Below are 16607 nucleotides of genomic sequence, written 5' to 3' on the forward strand. Positions count from 1 at the left end.
ATAAACCCATATCACGTACATCAGCATTTTGAAAATATCGATCAATAAATACAGTATTCATAATATGAGTTGTTTTTATATCCTTCTAGGTTGTTATAAAAATGGATCACTAGGTATTAGGGGTAATTCACGCACGGTTAAAATTGGCATTAAAACCGATTTTTTTTAAAAAAATTTTATTGTAAATCAAATTAATAATAACATTAAATAAATGATAAATGTAAATTGAATAATTAAAATAATTTTTTTTTTTTTTTTACAGAATATTGAAAAAATATTAGTATTTTTAAAGACATAAAATATCATATACCTAAGAATATATTTGTTAAGTAGTATTTTTAATGAATATTTAGAGAATATATTGCCTTTTTTAAATGACATAAAAACATCATATTTCTAAGATTTTAAGAGACTATAAATCCGACCTCCAGTTATTATCATCACAGCGGATAGAATTATATCAACGCATAGCAGATTAATTTTAAATGCCTATTGTATAAACTTCAGTCATCCGCCAAATGTAAAGAAGTGCCCACCTTTTTATTTTTTCTATTTTAGACTGGTAATGGTTGTAACTATATATATATATATATATATATATATATATATATATATATATATATATATAGCTGCCCCTGCCCGAGGCATTGAACACAATAATCACTGTAACTGTTGATGCTTGAAACGTAAACGTATACTACCGTATATTGCCTTCTGTGCCAATCTAGCCGTTTCGTAATATACAATGAGTTTCAATAATAACCGTTGACGAAAATAATGTTCAAAAAATTAGCGTTCATGACTGTTTAAGATTATTTTATTAAATTGTTATGTATATTATTTCATTATTGTATTATTGATTTGTAACGAAAAAGGTTTATAAAATAATTAATATAATTCGTAAAAACCATAAAACGTTATATTTCAGGATAAAATGAAGAAAGTTGATAAGCATTACGAGAGTAATATTGAAAAAATGGATTAAATGTTCACACACATTTAACAATCAATCAAATAAATTTAATGTTAAAATGAAGTGAATGAATATTTCCAAAAATTACAGACCATATGAATATCGTTTCAGTGACAATTGTGGATGCAAGGAAATCATGTATAATAATAATTGTAGTTATTTGGTCAAAATAACATTAAATGTGTTTGTCTTTTATGTTTTAATTAAAAAATCAAAATGTACATTACTTATATTAAGTATTACCTATGTAATTAAGATTACAAAATAGTTTTTATAGGTAAATTTAATCATGTGTTCGTCGATATGACTTGAGCTATCATTTTTTTTCTATTTCTTTGTTTATAGGTTCCATTATGATCAATTCCTAAATTCAGAACAACCAGACTTCAGTGTTATTTCTATGTTATTATTATTGTTTTATTTTTTTACGAGTATCATTAGTACAATAAATATATTTCCAAAGCAAACGATTTGTATAATCATATTTTTGTTTATAATTTAAATTTTAGATTTGTATTCAAAATCATTCTTTTGAAATTCAAAACAAATTTGTATTTTTTCCTACTCACATTGTTATACATTATATATTTTGTACTTTTTTTTATTTTATTTTTTTTTTTTAATTGAAATCTTTAAACAAACATTTGTACAAATTTATATTACAAATACACAGACTATATTGAATATAATTTGTTAATTTATTATTTAATTATTTATCGAAAGAAAAAAAGAAAAAAACCATTTAAACCAATTTGATTTGAATTTGTAATAAAACACATATAGTTCAAATTTTAATGTGATTTAATTGAATGGAACCGAAATCAATAGAGAGCGATATGATAAACAATGTTTTTCGTTTTGTTTTCTGGCGCAAAAACAAACAATGAAGATGGTTTGTTAATACGCGATCTGGAAACGTGCACCTGACCGTGCGAAAAACATGAAAATTCGAAATTGATCCCACAAACTTCCAACGATTGGCCTTGCGATTTTTGATTTTTATCGCAAAAGTTAATAGAACGGGGAACCGAATCCGCTTGAATTAGAATGGAAGATCATTTGGAATAATCGAAATTCGTGGAATAAGGACTGTTTCTCTTTTTAACTCACCCTTGATGATCGTCTCTTGAATCACATTGTTCATTAGTTTCTTGACGGATAATCGCGTACCGCAACACAATTTCTTATGATTTAGATTCTGCAACATAATTATGATCGAAATTGTGCAGCGGAGTGCTTGCACATCATGCGAGTTCAAAAATTTCATTGGATAGTTGGTCACTTCATCGTCGTCGGTTACGTTGTCAACGGATTCGTACTAATGCAGTTCTCCTGCGATTTAACCTTGAACAATGAAAATCAAGCTATCGACATCTTTATTTTTCGCTGTTAGTATTGCCCGTTCACTAATCGAGATTTTTATAATTTTCTGCAATTCTGGGGAACACTTTGGTGATGAGTTCCTGATTGACCCCGATGGGTCGTTCTGCAACTCAACTCTCATGTTCATGGTCAATTTCAACTTCTCGACATGAAACCACAAAGACGACGATTTCAGACATTTATTAAGTTTATCGGCAGTAATAGATTTCGGGATGATGGGAAGCGTTTGATGAAAATCTCCGGAGAGCAATATCATTGCCCCACCAAATCGTCTCAAATCACTTCGTAAATCCATCATCGTTCGGTCAACTGTCTCCAGAGCTCGTTAATGTATTATCGTGCATTTATCCTGAATGATGATTTTGCAATCTCACATCAATTTCGTTATGGCCGAATTCTTGATTATTGTGCACGTTGGTTTGTCAACCGTGAGAAGATTCATCGGCAGCTCAGAGCGGAATGTGCAGTTTGACCGCCTTCCAACAATGTGGTAGCAATGCCAGAGGATGCAACAGCCAACTAAATTTGATATCTTCATCGAAATATCGCCAGAATCAATGAAATGATAAACGTTTTTGAATTGCAACAAAAAACTTAAACAATTTTGTATGACAAAGTGGTATTAACTTTCATAGATTCGTTTAATAAAACTTGTAAACCATACTCACATTGAGGATGCACTAAACCCATAAATGCATGAATACGCTACTGGGCATCATTATATTTAGGAGACATTATAACGCGTCATCGATATTGGTAATTACCTGCAGCCTTGGCCTTGAGATAAGAACGACTTGCGATTTTTAACGCCTAAGCGGCAAGTATTATTATTATGACTGTTATAACTTATAAGTTATAGCATATTCGTTTACCATATTTTATTAATAATCAACTACTAACATTGTGGATTTAGGATTATAATTATAATGAATAATAGTTGAGGTAAGGTTAGACGCTCTATATGGTAAAAATGAGACTTAGGTTTTTCATAATATACCAATCTTTATTTAAAACAACTAAATGTATTTTAGTGTCACAAGTAAATGCTTAAAGCAAGATAATTATAAAATAAAAAAAATAAACATAAATTATTAAAATAATTATTAATTACTTTACACAATTGAGTTACACGTTTTTCAATTACTTCTTCCACAGCAATTTTCATACTTTTAGCGTCCTAATTTTAGCATTCGGAATCTCATACTCTTCGAAGTGGCATTTTTAAAATTCAAATAATTTGAAAATTTCAATTTAAAAACATATAATACATTTATAAAAAATGTGTACCAATTACATATGTAATTGAATCAAAGGTAATTGTTTGTACGTATTCTTATTCTTCTCAAGATTTCACAGTTTTCGAAGGACTTTCGTAGTTTCGACCATATTACTCCATCTAACTCTATACCAACAGTCTGTTATTGTTTCTTACTGGGTACACCTGTTTAGATCATTATTGACACTGTGTCTACTTAGGAACAGCGCTGTTTGGAGAACAGTATTCTTGCTATCCAGGGCATTATTAAGTAAAATAAATAATTATATCTTCATCTTGCCTCATTGTATTTTTTTCGTATTTCCTCAATTATTGTAATAATAAAAAAAAAAAAACGGAAATGATTTGTCAGTTTAGGATATATTATATTTAAATATTGTCATATATTCTATTTTAAAACAAATTCAAACATTTAAGTAAAAGTTTTAAGATCTTACGTTTAGTAATTTTTTAAAAATAACAAAAATCGAAAATTATTTATTAGTAAAACGTTATTTTACACGTGTATTTTTGATTTCAAATTAAAATTAAAACTTTAAACACTCGTAAATTTCAATTGTGTATAAATAGCTCAAAAAAAGTCAAAATACATTGAAAAACTTATTAGTTTTATCTTGTAAAATACCAATTTTAATACAATACGTACCAGAATGAAAAGCTCCGTTCTTCATAGCTTGTACGAATCGTAAGGACTCTGGCCATTTCGTCGTTTTATTTGTCTTCATCCACGTCGCAATCATACTTTCTATATCCTGATTGGCACGCTCAACAGAACCTTGAGACTGACTGTGGCGAGCTTTTCCGTGAACTATTTTCAATTCAGACCACAAACTACACAAATTTGTAATAACAGAATTTACGAATTCTCTCCCATTGTCTGAGTGGAGTATATTTGGTACACCGAAAAGAGTGAAAATATCGAGTAAGTTATACGCAACTTCTTCAGCCCATTTAAATTTAAGTGGTCGTAAAATAACAAATTTAGTCAAGTGATCTTGATAGACCATTATGAATTTATAATTGTTATCAGGATTTGCCTGCATATCAATCAAGTCTACTTGGCAGTGCGAATTCATTTCGGTATGTATAATAGGTTTAACAGTTAGACCTTTTTTGGGCATACTGTGTTTTTTTTGACATGGCTCACATAGTTTTAAATAAATATTTATAGCCTCAATATTAACATTTTTGTATTTACTATTAACAGCATACACAATACGATTTCTACCTCCGTGACCTATTGCAATATGTGCTTCATGAATAATTTCATACAAATCATCATAGCGAACATAGTAACGCATTTCTTCGGAGGCACCATTCATCGGAACAATCAGTTTTTCTTCTCCGCCAATATTAACAATATCAAACCGTTTAAGTCGTCGATAGTGAATTGATTTTTTAACTTTGACCAATTTTGATTCTTTCACTTCGTTCAATAATACATTATACTTTTCATTAGTTATGTATAGAGTGTTTTTATTATTTTTTGCTTCAACAACACCATTTAAAAGTTCATAAAACCGTATTTTAAGTGACATATTGAAAATCATATACTTTTCGCGACAATTGTAAAACGAATACTGCACACAATATTATTTTCAATATGCCTATTCAATCAATAATCAATCTATTATCAAACCTGTTCCGTATCATAAACTAAATTTTATTGTATGTGCAACACAGTATAAAGTAGGAACAACTTTTATCATACACCTAGAGTACCTTTTTGGCTAATTTATTGATTGTATTGTGATTCTATTGATAGTGATTTGATTGTATGAGTAGGTACACGTGTCAAGGTCTTCCAGAATCATGATGTATATGAAAATCGAAATGAAAATTCCCAAAGTTCATACTTAAATAATAATAATTATGATAGTCAAGATAAAAGCCGATCGCAGTTTAGTTATATTTGGACTTTTACTAAGACTGATTGTTTATCCTAAGATTTATCAAATATCGTTTGTAAAAGTCCGAACTACAAAAATCATTCGAGGTTTGACCAAACGATGTTGTATATCCTAGGTTTTACCGAAATCAATTGGTAAATGTCCGAAATTCGGATGTTTACCAACAGTAGTCGGCAAAACCTAGGATTTACCGGTAAATTCTAGGTTTAACCGGTATTCGTACTTTAACCGTAACAAATACATACATAAAAAAACGTTGCGTATGTTAGAATTTATAAGGAGACAACGTTGAGACTTGAAAAATATTCTATGTTCGCTATAGTTCAACCAAATTATGATTATGAGTCCATATTATGACATCGCAATCTGGTGACATAAATAATTTAAATAAAATACAATCTCATTTATTAAATAAATTGCAACTAATTGTAGAATTGATGAACTAGCGTTAAAATTACCTTGTTTTTTGGAGGAAAATAGATTGATGTTTCTTTTATTTATGAAATATTAAATAACTGAATATATAATTATTGTCCTGAAATTTTGGAGGCATTAGGTTGGTTAGTTTTTACTTTTTATTCAAGATTTAAACTAACCTTTTATGAATCGTTCCACTCGCAACTATATAGTCTAGGTTTTGTTTTGCTTCGGCATATATTGAATTTCTGTGCGCACATTCATGTAACATTCTATCTTCTGCACGGTTTAAGAATGGAATCTCGGAAGTTTTTTGTATGAAGGTCAAGGTAATCAGGTTATGAACATTAAGTTGGGTTGTACCATTTTACAAATAAATTACAGATGTCCGGACATCTGTAATAACATGCCTTATTGTTAGGGACATGTCTCTAACAATAAGGCGATCTGGTGGAACTGCATTTAACTGATAACCAACTATTAGGCAATGAATGCGATTGGCGGGTATATAAAAACTGAAATGAGAATAATTTATTAAAACTTGTATTTTCATATACATATATATATGTATATTATAACGCGTCGTTTAATTATTATTCCAATTTTTTTTACATGAGGTTATAATTTATAATCGTCACACGAAATCTAAATATTTGCACGAAAAATAAAAAACGTAAACAACTAGGTATAAATAAAAAACCCATTGAAATTTGTATTAATCATTACATTTGTATAAAAATTGAGAATTATACACTTAGGAAGCGAGTACAATTAGCATACATCGTATATATCCATATACCTAATAGGGTATTTGAGTCGTTCCCGAATATACCTAACAATTCTATAATATTAAATATACACTACGAGGGGGATTTAAATTATTCGTATGATTTTTATAAAATCAGAAGTGGTTTGATGAACACTAATTAATTATAAATACATTTTTTTCCTTATTTGGCTGATTTGAACAACCGAAAAACCTCACGTTACATATGGGTAAAACATTAACGTTTTTGGTTTCATACATAAATAATTTTAAATAGTACACTATGTTGTTTAACATTGTAATGTTATAAGATTTTTATTGGTCTACAAGAATTTTGAAGCGATCGCGGATAATTATGTCTTTATCTTACCGTATATAACATTAAACACATGCCACGGAACTTTGAAACTCACTATACACACACTATATATTTTTAAATAATTCATGTTCCTACTATTTTATATATTTTTTTTTTTTCAAAACTTTGATGGAGTTTGCGATAAATTATTTCCTATTGCAGTTCGAATATTATGATAATGATTTTTCAATTTTTTACTATGGCCCATCAGATTTTAAAGTTCTAAAAATTGGCCCTCTTGTTAGTTTGAGTTGTCCATCACTGGTATATATCAGCTTATAATAATAAAAAAATAAAAAATAAATATTACAAAATATCATAGCCACATATTTTCCTAAGCTTTAAATATTCGTAGACCTTAAGTTCATATAGTGCCTATGCACTAATACGGCCCTGTATATTGGAGGAAAGTCAAAATGGTATAATATATATATTTATTACAACATTAAAATACAAAATACCTGGCCAGATAATACTTGGAATGGGAATACGTATTATCTAAAACCAAATAATTATATTTTTTTATCGAGATTTTAATATTGTATGTATACTTCTATAGGTGAAACATATCTGCTTTGACGGAGTCTTGTTAAAATATATAAGTTTATTGTTTTAAATAACGATTAATAACTGTTATATTATTATATTTTTTATCGTAATACGAACGGAAAAACAATTTCGGAGCCCGTGGAGCACAGTTTGGAAATCACTTTTCTAGCCCATGTTCTTAGCAAACTATTGATACGTATTTGTCTCATAGCTTCTACCATAGGGTGACCATATTTATGAAAGAAAAAAACGGGACAAATATGTTCTCAAAAAAAAAAGACAACATTTTTTTTAACTTCTATATTATATACAATAAAAATAATTTTTAATTAGTTATATATTTTAGTTAAAAATTGATTTGCATTCTACTTTTTGCTGTGAGATTGAAAAAAAAATTACTTAAAATATTCTTTATTTTTATTGAGTTGATTATTTCGAATTATTTGAGTCGATTGTTCATAATTTTTTTCATTACATTCTTTGACATTATTTTTTTTTGATGAACTGATTGCATTTAATAGTTTTAGTTGTGTTAACAAAAAAATCATAAAAATCATTACAGGAATATTTTTTAAAATTATTTATAAGAATTATTATTGCTTTGACAATTAGTACGAGAAAACTATTTTTTTCGTCCGTTCATACAATATTTGTGATTGATAATATTATTTCTATAATTGCATTAGTTAATCTGCAAAGGTACAGTGAACGTATATTTCTTTTTAGAAATTTTAAAAAAACAATACAAGTGATAACACTAACGACTCACACCAATTTAAATAAAAAGAACTAATACATAGTGGTTATAACATTAATAACACAAGATCGTTGCAATGTACACACGTTATTGCACGACTATGTTCGATTTTTCGATTAATATACCTAATATACCTATTATACCGAATATGGTTGATTATAAATAGTACTGTACATTGGTAAACTATTCGTATTTAATATCGATTTCTTTAGAAGTCTTACACATGAGTTCGTAGTACATACATATATACTATATGACATGTCTTATTTTTTTTTCTTTTGCTCTTGGTTTACAATTTTTATAGAAGTAACATGTTTAAAACGGGACCCTATTCTAAAAACGGGACAAAAAGTGTCCCGTTCAAAGTTTTTCGGGACAACGGGACATAATGATAAAAAAAGGGACAATCCCGTTTTAAACGGGACAATTCCGTTTTAAACGGGACGTATGGTCACCCTATTCTACCACAATATTTTCTGAGTCTTGAAATAATTAATGGTAGTAGCCTGAATCAAAATTTCTTAATTTTAAATATCGTTGTGTAATCACCTAAGCCATTTTAATCTTCAATGTCATCATTTTAACTCTTAAATATTAGCATCTAAATTTTTTTTCGAATATTACACAGATCAAACAAAAATAAATTATTTTCTATCTTATTAAGATCTATATAATACCTAAAATCTGCAGTTTAGCAATATTTTAGAGAGGTAATGCATTTTTTTTAGTACTTAAAATTTTTCCTATGGTTGAAATGAGCTTTATTCGTATGTTAAAAAATAACACGTATGATCAAATCTTGTATAAATTCTTATGCAAAAAAAAAACCGTTTATAAATAAATTGACAATGACCCATATTGATTAATTTAATGCACACGCCGTATGTACATATTGATTAAATGTTATCTAAAGTAGAACAATCACATAATTTTATGCAAATTACGATCGTTTATACGGTGAGCATACTACGTGTACGTATATTCTGTTATAATGTCGTTTTTGTTTTTACTTCTACCTCCTTATAAAGGCTAGACAAAAATTATTTTCTTACCGTCTTCAACAGTATATGAAGAAAATAAGTGTTGAACAGTAGCATTACAAGTAATAACTAATGAGTATGGTTAAAATAAATCGTACATACATGTTGTATAATATTTTTTTAAATACGCAACAGCATGTTTTTATTTATATTATACAGTGAAAATGTATAAACAAATGTTTTTTACGATAAAGTTGATGAATTCAGACAAATCAAATTCTTGTAAAGTAGCATGTAAAAAAAAATTCAAATTATATTTTTAGGCGAGTTAACGTATAGAATATACACAACATAAAATAAAACATGACCATTAAAAAAATATCTAATCAATGATTGTGATAACTAATAATAATATTATATCATCATTATGTAACATAATATGCATGTCACATTTGTCTATAATATCCCGTAGTGATTATCAAGATGATTAAAACAATTTCACCATAGGATAGATAAAAGCTATCAAGTACCTATTCTTACTATTTACAATGATAAAAATCATGTGTTAAAAATTACTAAAGAAAAATTAAGAGCTTATCATAAATACGTCATCATATGCGTTTCACAATAAGGGTGTCATAAATAATTTAGAAACAATAAAATATAACTAAAAATATATCGAATTTAAACAAAAATAAATAATAAAAAATAAAAAAATAATTGAATTTAAGTTAAAAAAAAACCAGAAAATAAATATTGTTTACAAGGCCCCAGCATTATGAAATGGAACATGTTTTTGGGTAAAGTTGAAAATATTTAGAAGATTCCAGTACAGAGTTGTACATTTTCGAACATGCTAAGATTCAGAAACGTATGTGAGAAGTTGTGATGAAACAACCGTTTAACATACAGTTATAACTTTATAATTATATTATCAATGTAAAAATATCTTTAAATTATGACAGAAACATCAAATAAATATTATAATTTATTACGAATATTTATCTGGGTTGAAATATGTTTTAATTAAAAATATATAAATTCTGCTACTGGAGTAATTAAAATAAGTAGATACTCTCCCTTTAAGAAAAATACTAAATACGCCACTGGACTAAATGTCGTTCCTATAAATGCTTTGAAAATATAATTTTGATAATTGATAGGTAGAATGCGATATAAAAAAGTTTAAAAAAAACCTTGATATCTGGAACTAGTTGATATTGTTCATATAGTATTTACTTCGGAATACTTTTTCATGAGGTAAAACAGGTCAGAAACAACATCCTTTATGAGTAATGGCGCCAAGGACATATTAAAAATATACTCAGTATAGTTGACGATTGAATAAAGTGATATATTTTTAATTAAATAATCAATAAGTCAATGACGCAACGGGTTCAATGTTATTTGAATATATAAAACTTAAATTATCTATTTTTTTACTACAACAATTACAGGTATCTAAAGTTTAAATGTTTTCAAAACAACAACATCGTTAAGTTATAATTTGGTTTTGTGGTATACTTCTTTTTTTACCAAATAATTAAAAACAAACTAACTGCTCAAGTACATTAGTCAAAGGTTTGGTAGGTTAATACATTATACATACAAATGTGCAATAGTATTTAAAAACTATATATTTTAATGTAATTGCAAATCTAGAAGTAATTAATTTTTTATTAATTTGTGTGCGAGTTAAGAGAAGAATCATTTTTCATATTCAAAATAATTAGAAATTCGTCTGGGAAACTCTTATTATTTAACTTTAAAATGTTCATCGATAGATGAAACTTAAAATAAATAATTAGAATCCCCCTTTTTTTTTTTATCATTATTAATGACGTATTTAAAGCAACGAAACGATTAAACTCCAACACATTTTGATCTATGCCCTATATCAGTGGTGATCAACTACTGCCCACGAGCTAAATCTAGTCCGCGATCAATTATTAACCGACCCACCATAGTATCAAATCTAATTGAAAAATTTGATTTTTGCTAATTCGAATGTTGTGCTACTTTAAAAAAAGAAGATTGTGAAATATTTCCAAAACAGTCATGCATCAACATTATTAACAAACTTAAACGCGAATTTTAATATAGTTTAAAGACATTCAAGCTAATGAAATGATTATAAATTTATTTTAAAATCCTTTTAACATGGATCCAGAAAATATTGAAACTTCTTTATAGATATAAATAAGCGAACTTTAATCAAATAATTATTTAAAAACATAATTTCAACATTATTCAAGTTCTACAATTCATGTTGAGTTCTATTCAAATCTATCTTGAAAAAAACTATCAAATCTATCTATCTTAAGGTTTTCCAACCGTTGGGCAGTTTGCAGTCAAAACATCTTGTATATACGTTTCAACTTATATTTGAGAGCAAGTATTTTCATCAATGAAAATCAATAAAAGTAAAACTCGGTCTTGTATAACAAATTAACATCTCCATGCCATTCTTCGGGCAAATTTAAGTTAAATTAGAACCTAATATTGATGTTCTCTTTGAAAAAACAATGATAACACTTACATTAAAAAAAAAACATATATTTATAGTTTATATTTTTTTCACATTCATAATAACCAATATATAATAAATAATAATTAAATTTATCACTGTATCTATATTAAGATGTGCTTATACTAAAGTATACAATTCTATTAACTTTAAAGTAAAATTTTAAATTCTCGGCCCGCCAATTTTTTTTTTATGGCTCTTGGTAAAAATTGTAATGATATGCGCCTAAGCATTCATATATTTTTTAAAAAAATTGAATGTACAATAAAATAGCTATAATAATCAGTACACATTAAATATAAGAATAGGTCATATGTACTAAAGATAAAATATGACACACACACACACACGTACACACATACACGCGCGCGCACACACAGGTGACATTAAACATAAGGAGCAACATTTTCAAACACTTAGGAAACGTGTTCTTGTCATTCTTTTCGTATAGACGGTCAAAGGCGAGTGTACAAGACTACGCAGATCGTCTATGCAGAAAGATATAATTAATTGTAAAACGTTCTGTAAAAGTTTAAAATAAGTGCATTAATGTGTGTATAAGTAATTTAAATAAAATGAATATAAGTGAGTTAAAAAAGAAAGTTATTGTCATTTGAAAATATAAATTGGTCACCTTATTCCATACCTGAAGAATCTACTACGGTTGTCAAGAGGCAGACCGACACAATCATCGGAGAAATAATATTAAGAATCTATAATATAATAAGTAATGATTACAAAAAAACATATAAGTACTTCTCCATAATTTAACATATAATAACTCCCATTTTTATTTCATTACAAAATGGCGCCTGGCTAGCTCAGTCGGTAGAGCACGAGACTCTTAATCTCGGGGTCATGGGTTTAAGCCCTACGTTGAGCGCCAAGTGTAATGAAATAAAAATGGGAGTTTTAATATGTTAAATTGTGCTTATATGTTTTTTTTAAATCATAACTTATTATATTATAGATTCTTAATATTAACTCTCCCATTATTATTTCATTACAAAATAAGGTTGGTTACCACTGCCTTATATCATACTCTTAAGTCAGTTCTTAATACTTGATTTGCAATACATATTTTTCAATCAAGTAAATTTATTTTAAATCTATTAATCGGAATGTAAAGCTAATAAAACCAATTATTATGATTATTTTTCGAAACACTGATTGCTAGACAGCATCGTGTCAACATTTTATTTATTTTGAATTTCAACTAACGTTACAATGTTACTAGAAATTAATTACACAGATCATTTTGAATAAGTGACTACCATCTTCATCTGTTAACGTAAAATAAAAAAATTAACAATGCAATTATTTGAAAATATTTGAAAAAAAAAATTATATATTTTACAGCATAAACCGCATGTTCCACGATTAATACCATCACCGACTACACTTATGAGATAATTTTTCTTGTTAAAAATCATTATTTTATGTAAAAAAGTATCTTGTTTAAATGTTAATCTGATAAAACACACGAGTACAGTTTCCCTTAAGAAAGGTTTAATGGGTTAATTTTGTATACCACTATTAGTTATAACTCTACCAAATAATCACGAATGTGAAAGAGAATTATGAGAAAACGTGATGTAGATTTTATGATGTTGAACGGGAAGTAAATGAAAATAAAAAATTCCTTGGTATGCATGCGAGCAACGAATTTTTTATGTTTTTAAAAAATAATTTTTCAAGATGAAAAAAATGATTAAATTTAAATAATAATTTGCAACTAGATGGTAATCCATAATGTTTGAAGTAAGATATTTCTCGGTGAGACCTTTGAATCAATATAATATTTACTTTTTACATTAATTTATTTTTTAATTATATTAATATAATATAGAAATAATTCAGTAAAATAAATAAATCTTTTGAGGCATTCATAAATTAATGAATTGTCCCTCAATTTTTCCTATAATAATAACTATCTCCGTTGTATATTTATTATTTTCAGTTGCACTGCAATTTAATATTTAAATTTCACAAATTATTTATAACCCAACTCATAAGTGTTCGTATAGTTTATTTAACTTTATTCTAAAAAAATAATTTTAGATTTTCATCATTTTAATAGCTTACTGCATGTATGTCGTTGGTCGACAAATATAAAATAAATGAAGTATTACTCTTATTACTATTTAGTCGTACTAATATTATCACTGCAATATGATGTAAAACCAATATCTGTTATTATTTCAGTACTCAGCAGTAAAGTTAGAACAATTTATTATTATACACATTTTAATAATGTTATTTAAACCCCAAATATTCATTGTATTTGTTATAATTTATATAATTCTTCAGTTAATAATTAATTAAATGATTTTTATTGTTAGTGAAAAAGTTCATTTCTACAAATATGTTGATCGTGTATTATTTAAGGTTTTGTATAAACATTTTTAGCGAATTCCAACATCTTTGGTGCCATTCATTAGATTCAATAATAGATTGTAAATATATTAACTATTTTTGTGGAAAATAGTTTTCGAGATAAATGCAGACTCGAATTAAATTGAATTTTAGTTTGCATTTATGTATATATTTTACCTTGATCTGAACGATCTGACGTAATTGTGAATATTTTAATACTTACGAAAACATTTAAATTGAATTATATCAGTGTATAATAAATAATAAATAATTTCTAAGTCATATACTTTTGTTTTTTCTTAAGAATACCTTGGGGAGCCAGAATACAATTGAATAAGTTAACATATAAATTAACATATAAGATAAAAAAATACAATCAGGGTTTAAATGACAAGTGCAAATATGAAATATGAAATAAATTCAGAGTAGATTAAATATAAGATTAAAAAAAGTATAAAATATAAAATTATATTGATTTAAAGTATAAATTAATGTAAATAATTAACATAGGCTATCAAAATGAAAATCATTACTCACTATTGAATTTCACAAGTATATCATTCGATTAATATGTGCATTTAGGCTATAATTTTGATGATATTGATAAATTTTATTTATTAATTTATATTCATAAATCAGCTTGGTTTCTATTAAAATAAGAAGAAGCGTTAAAATTTATCTTCGAGAGTATTTCTGTGACAATTGTTATTAAGTATTTTTGTGAACATTGTTATTGAGAAATATATATAGTTAAGCAATATTTTATTTAATATCCGATATTTAACATGATGACTGAAACGCGTGAGGTTAAATTGTGTTAATGACGTTTCCTTGTGAAGTGGGTTTTTGTGACATACACGAATACATATAAAAAAAATTACTCTTTAAAATTTTCAATCTGATTAATTCAATGTTAAATAAGAAGGTTCTTATATAGTGGATTGAAATACTCCTTGATTTATAAGAAAAATATTAGATAAGAAATAGTAATAAAAGTTGTAAATATTGTTGTTTTAAAACTTTTGCCTAAAAATGAAATATTAATTTTATTTATTTACTTACATAGGCATATAGTTATAGTATAAACTATTTACATTATAAGTAAAAAATGTATTATGTTGATTGTAGAATATTTATAGCTATCCTCAAGGATAATATTTAACTTAAACTCAAAATAGAAATTTTTGTTTGTACTAATTAAAATATTTTTGAAGGAATTTTATTTGCACTAAATATTTTATACCATGAAAGAAATTAATTTTTTTAATTGTATTATTTGATGGTTTAATTATTTATTTATACTTAATTACTAATACTAATACTAATACTAATACTAATACTAATACTAATACTAATACTAATACTAATACTAATTACTAACCTAACCTTATTTTAAAATATATACTGTTTAAATAGACGTCAAAAATAAATTTAACCAGGTTCTATGATTTACCCTCAAAATTAGTTAGTAGCTTCTGATCCACGTACAAAGATTCCACCAATCGATGGTATAGTAATTATTATAAATCATTAAATCATAATATTTATCCTTCTAAGGCTTTACACAGTGTATAACACATGTAAAACGTGTATGTATGTTTACTACAGAAAGTTAGTATTTATATTTCTTAATTGCATTTACATTTCTGAACATCTGATCGCGTGAAGAGTATAAAGTATGTTCCATAAATTACGACATTCGTAAAACATGTTTTTCTCCACCGCTAACAAAATTAATATTAAACAACGCGAAATACTTGTATAGTACCTAGTATTTGTATCAACCAAGAAAAAAAAAATTAATTGTTTTTGAAACAACACTTAAGACCAATAAAAAAAACGATTTTAAAATGCAGATATTAGAATACATATTGAGTAGACGATTTTTATTTTCATTATTTTTTATAATGCTATGAAAATAGCAATATTTTATTATAAATATTGTGTTATAATAATATACATTTAAATAATTACAGCGGTATCTTGAATCTTTAGAAAAACAAAAATAAACCGTCGTAATTTGATAATACATTAGTATACATGGCCTGAGGAACTTACGTTCCTATTAGATGTTAAACGTTTCTTAGCACTTAACGCCCGTTAAATAATAGAACTATAGTCGAACATCATAATGGCACACGACCGGTCGGTTTAACTTTAAGTAGACGTTGAATTTGTGGAATACTTGTGCAACCCATCATAGCGCATAGAACTTGTCATCATTGAATTGTTTTCGTTACAATTATTGTATATTTTTCTCAGTGAAAACTGTATACAAATATTGTGCGATATCGTCAGATTGCACTAATGGGATAAACGTTAGTATTAGGACAAA

General features: G+C 26.8%; 1 protein-coding gene and 1 long non-coding RNA gene across 2 annotated transcripts; both read right to left on the reverse strand.

The window, feature by feature from the left end:
- Positions 1–4208: 4208 nt before the first annotated feature.
- On the reverse strand, positions 4209–5688 carry LOC112686588 (KRAB-A domain-containing protein 2-like). The gene has a single exon (XM_025558953.1). It carries the CDS (start codon positions 5180–5182, stop codon positions 4214–4216), a length of 969 nt encoding a protein of 322 aa, XP_025414738.1. The 5' UTR covers positions 5183–5688; the 3' UTR covers positions 4209–4213.
- Positions 5689–5770: 82 nt separating this feature from the next.
- On the reverse strand, positions 5771–6310 carry LOC112686594. Its single transcript, XR_003148907.1, has 3 exons — positions 6139–6310; positions 6001–6077; positions 5771–5908 (listed from the first exon to the last, which is right to left on the reverse strand). It is a non-coding gene; the product is annotated as an uncharacterized LOC112686594 (long non-coding RNA).
- Positions 6311–16607: the final 10297 nt, after the last annotated feature.

Source organism: Sipha flava, unplaced genomic scaffold, assembly GCF_003268045.1.
Source record: "Sipha flava isolate LNK unplaced genomic scaffold, YSA_version1 315_pilon_pilon, whole genome shotgun sequence".
NCBI lineage: Eukaryota > Metazoa > Arthropoda > Insecta > Hemiptera > Aphididae > Sipha > Sipha flava.

What these genes read in the sequence shown, in the direction of transcription:
- LOC112686588 (XM_025558953.1), bottom strand. Translation starts at nt 5,182, where the DNA reads ATGATTTTCAATATGTCACTTAAAATACGGTTTTATGAACTTTTAAAT.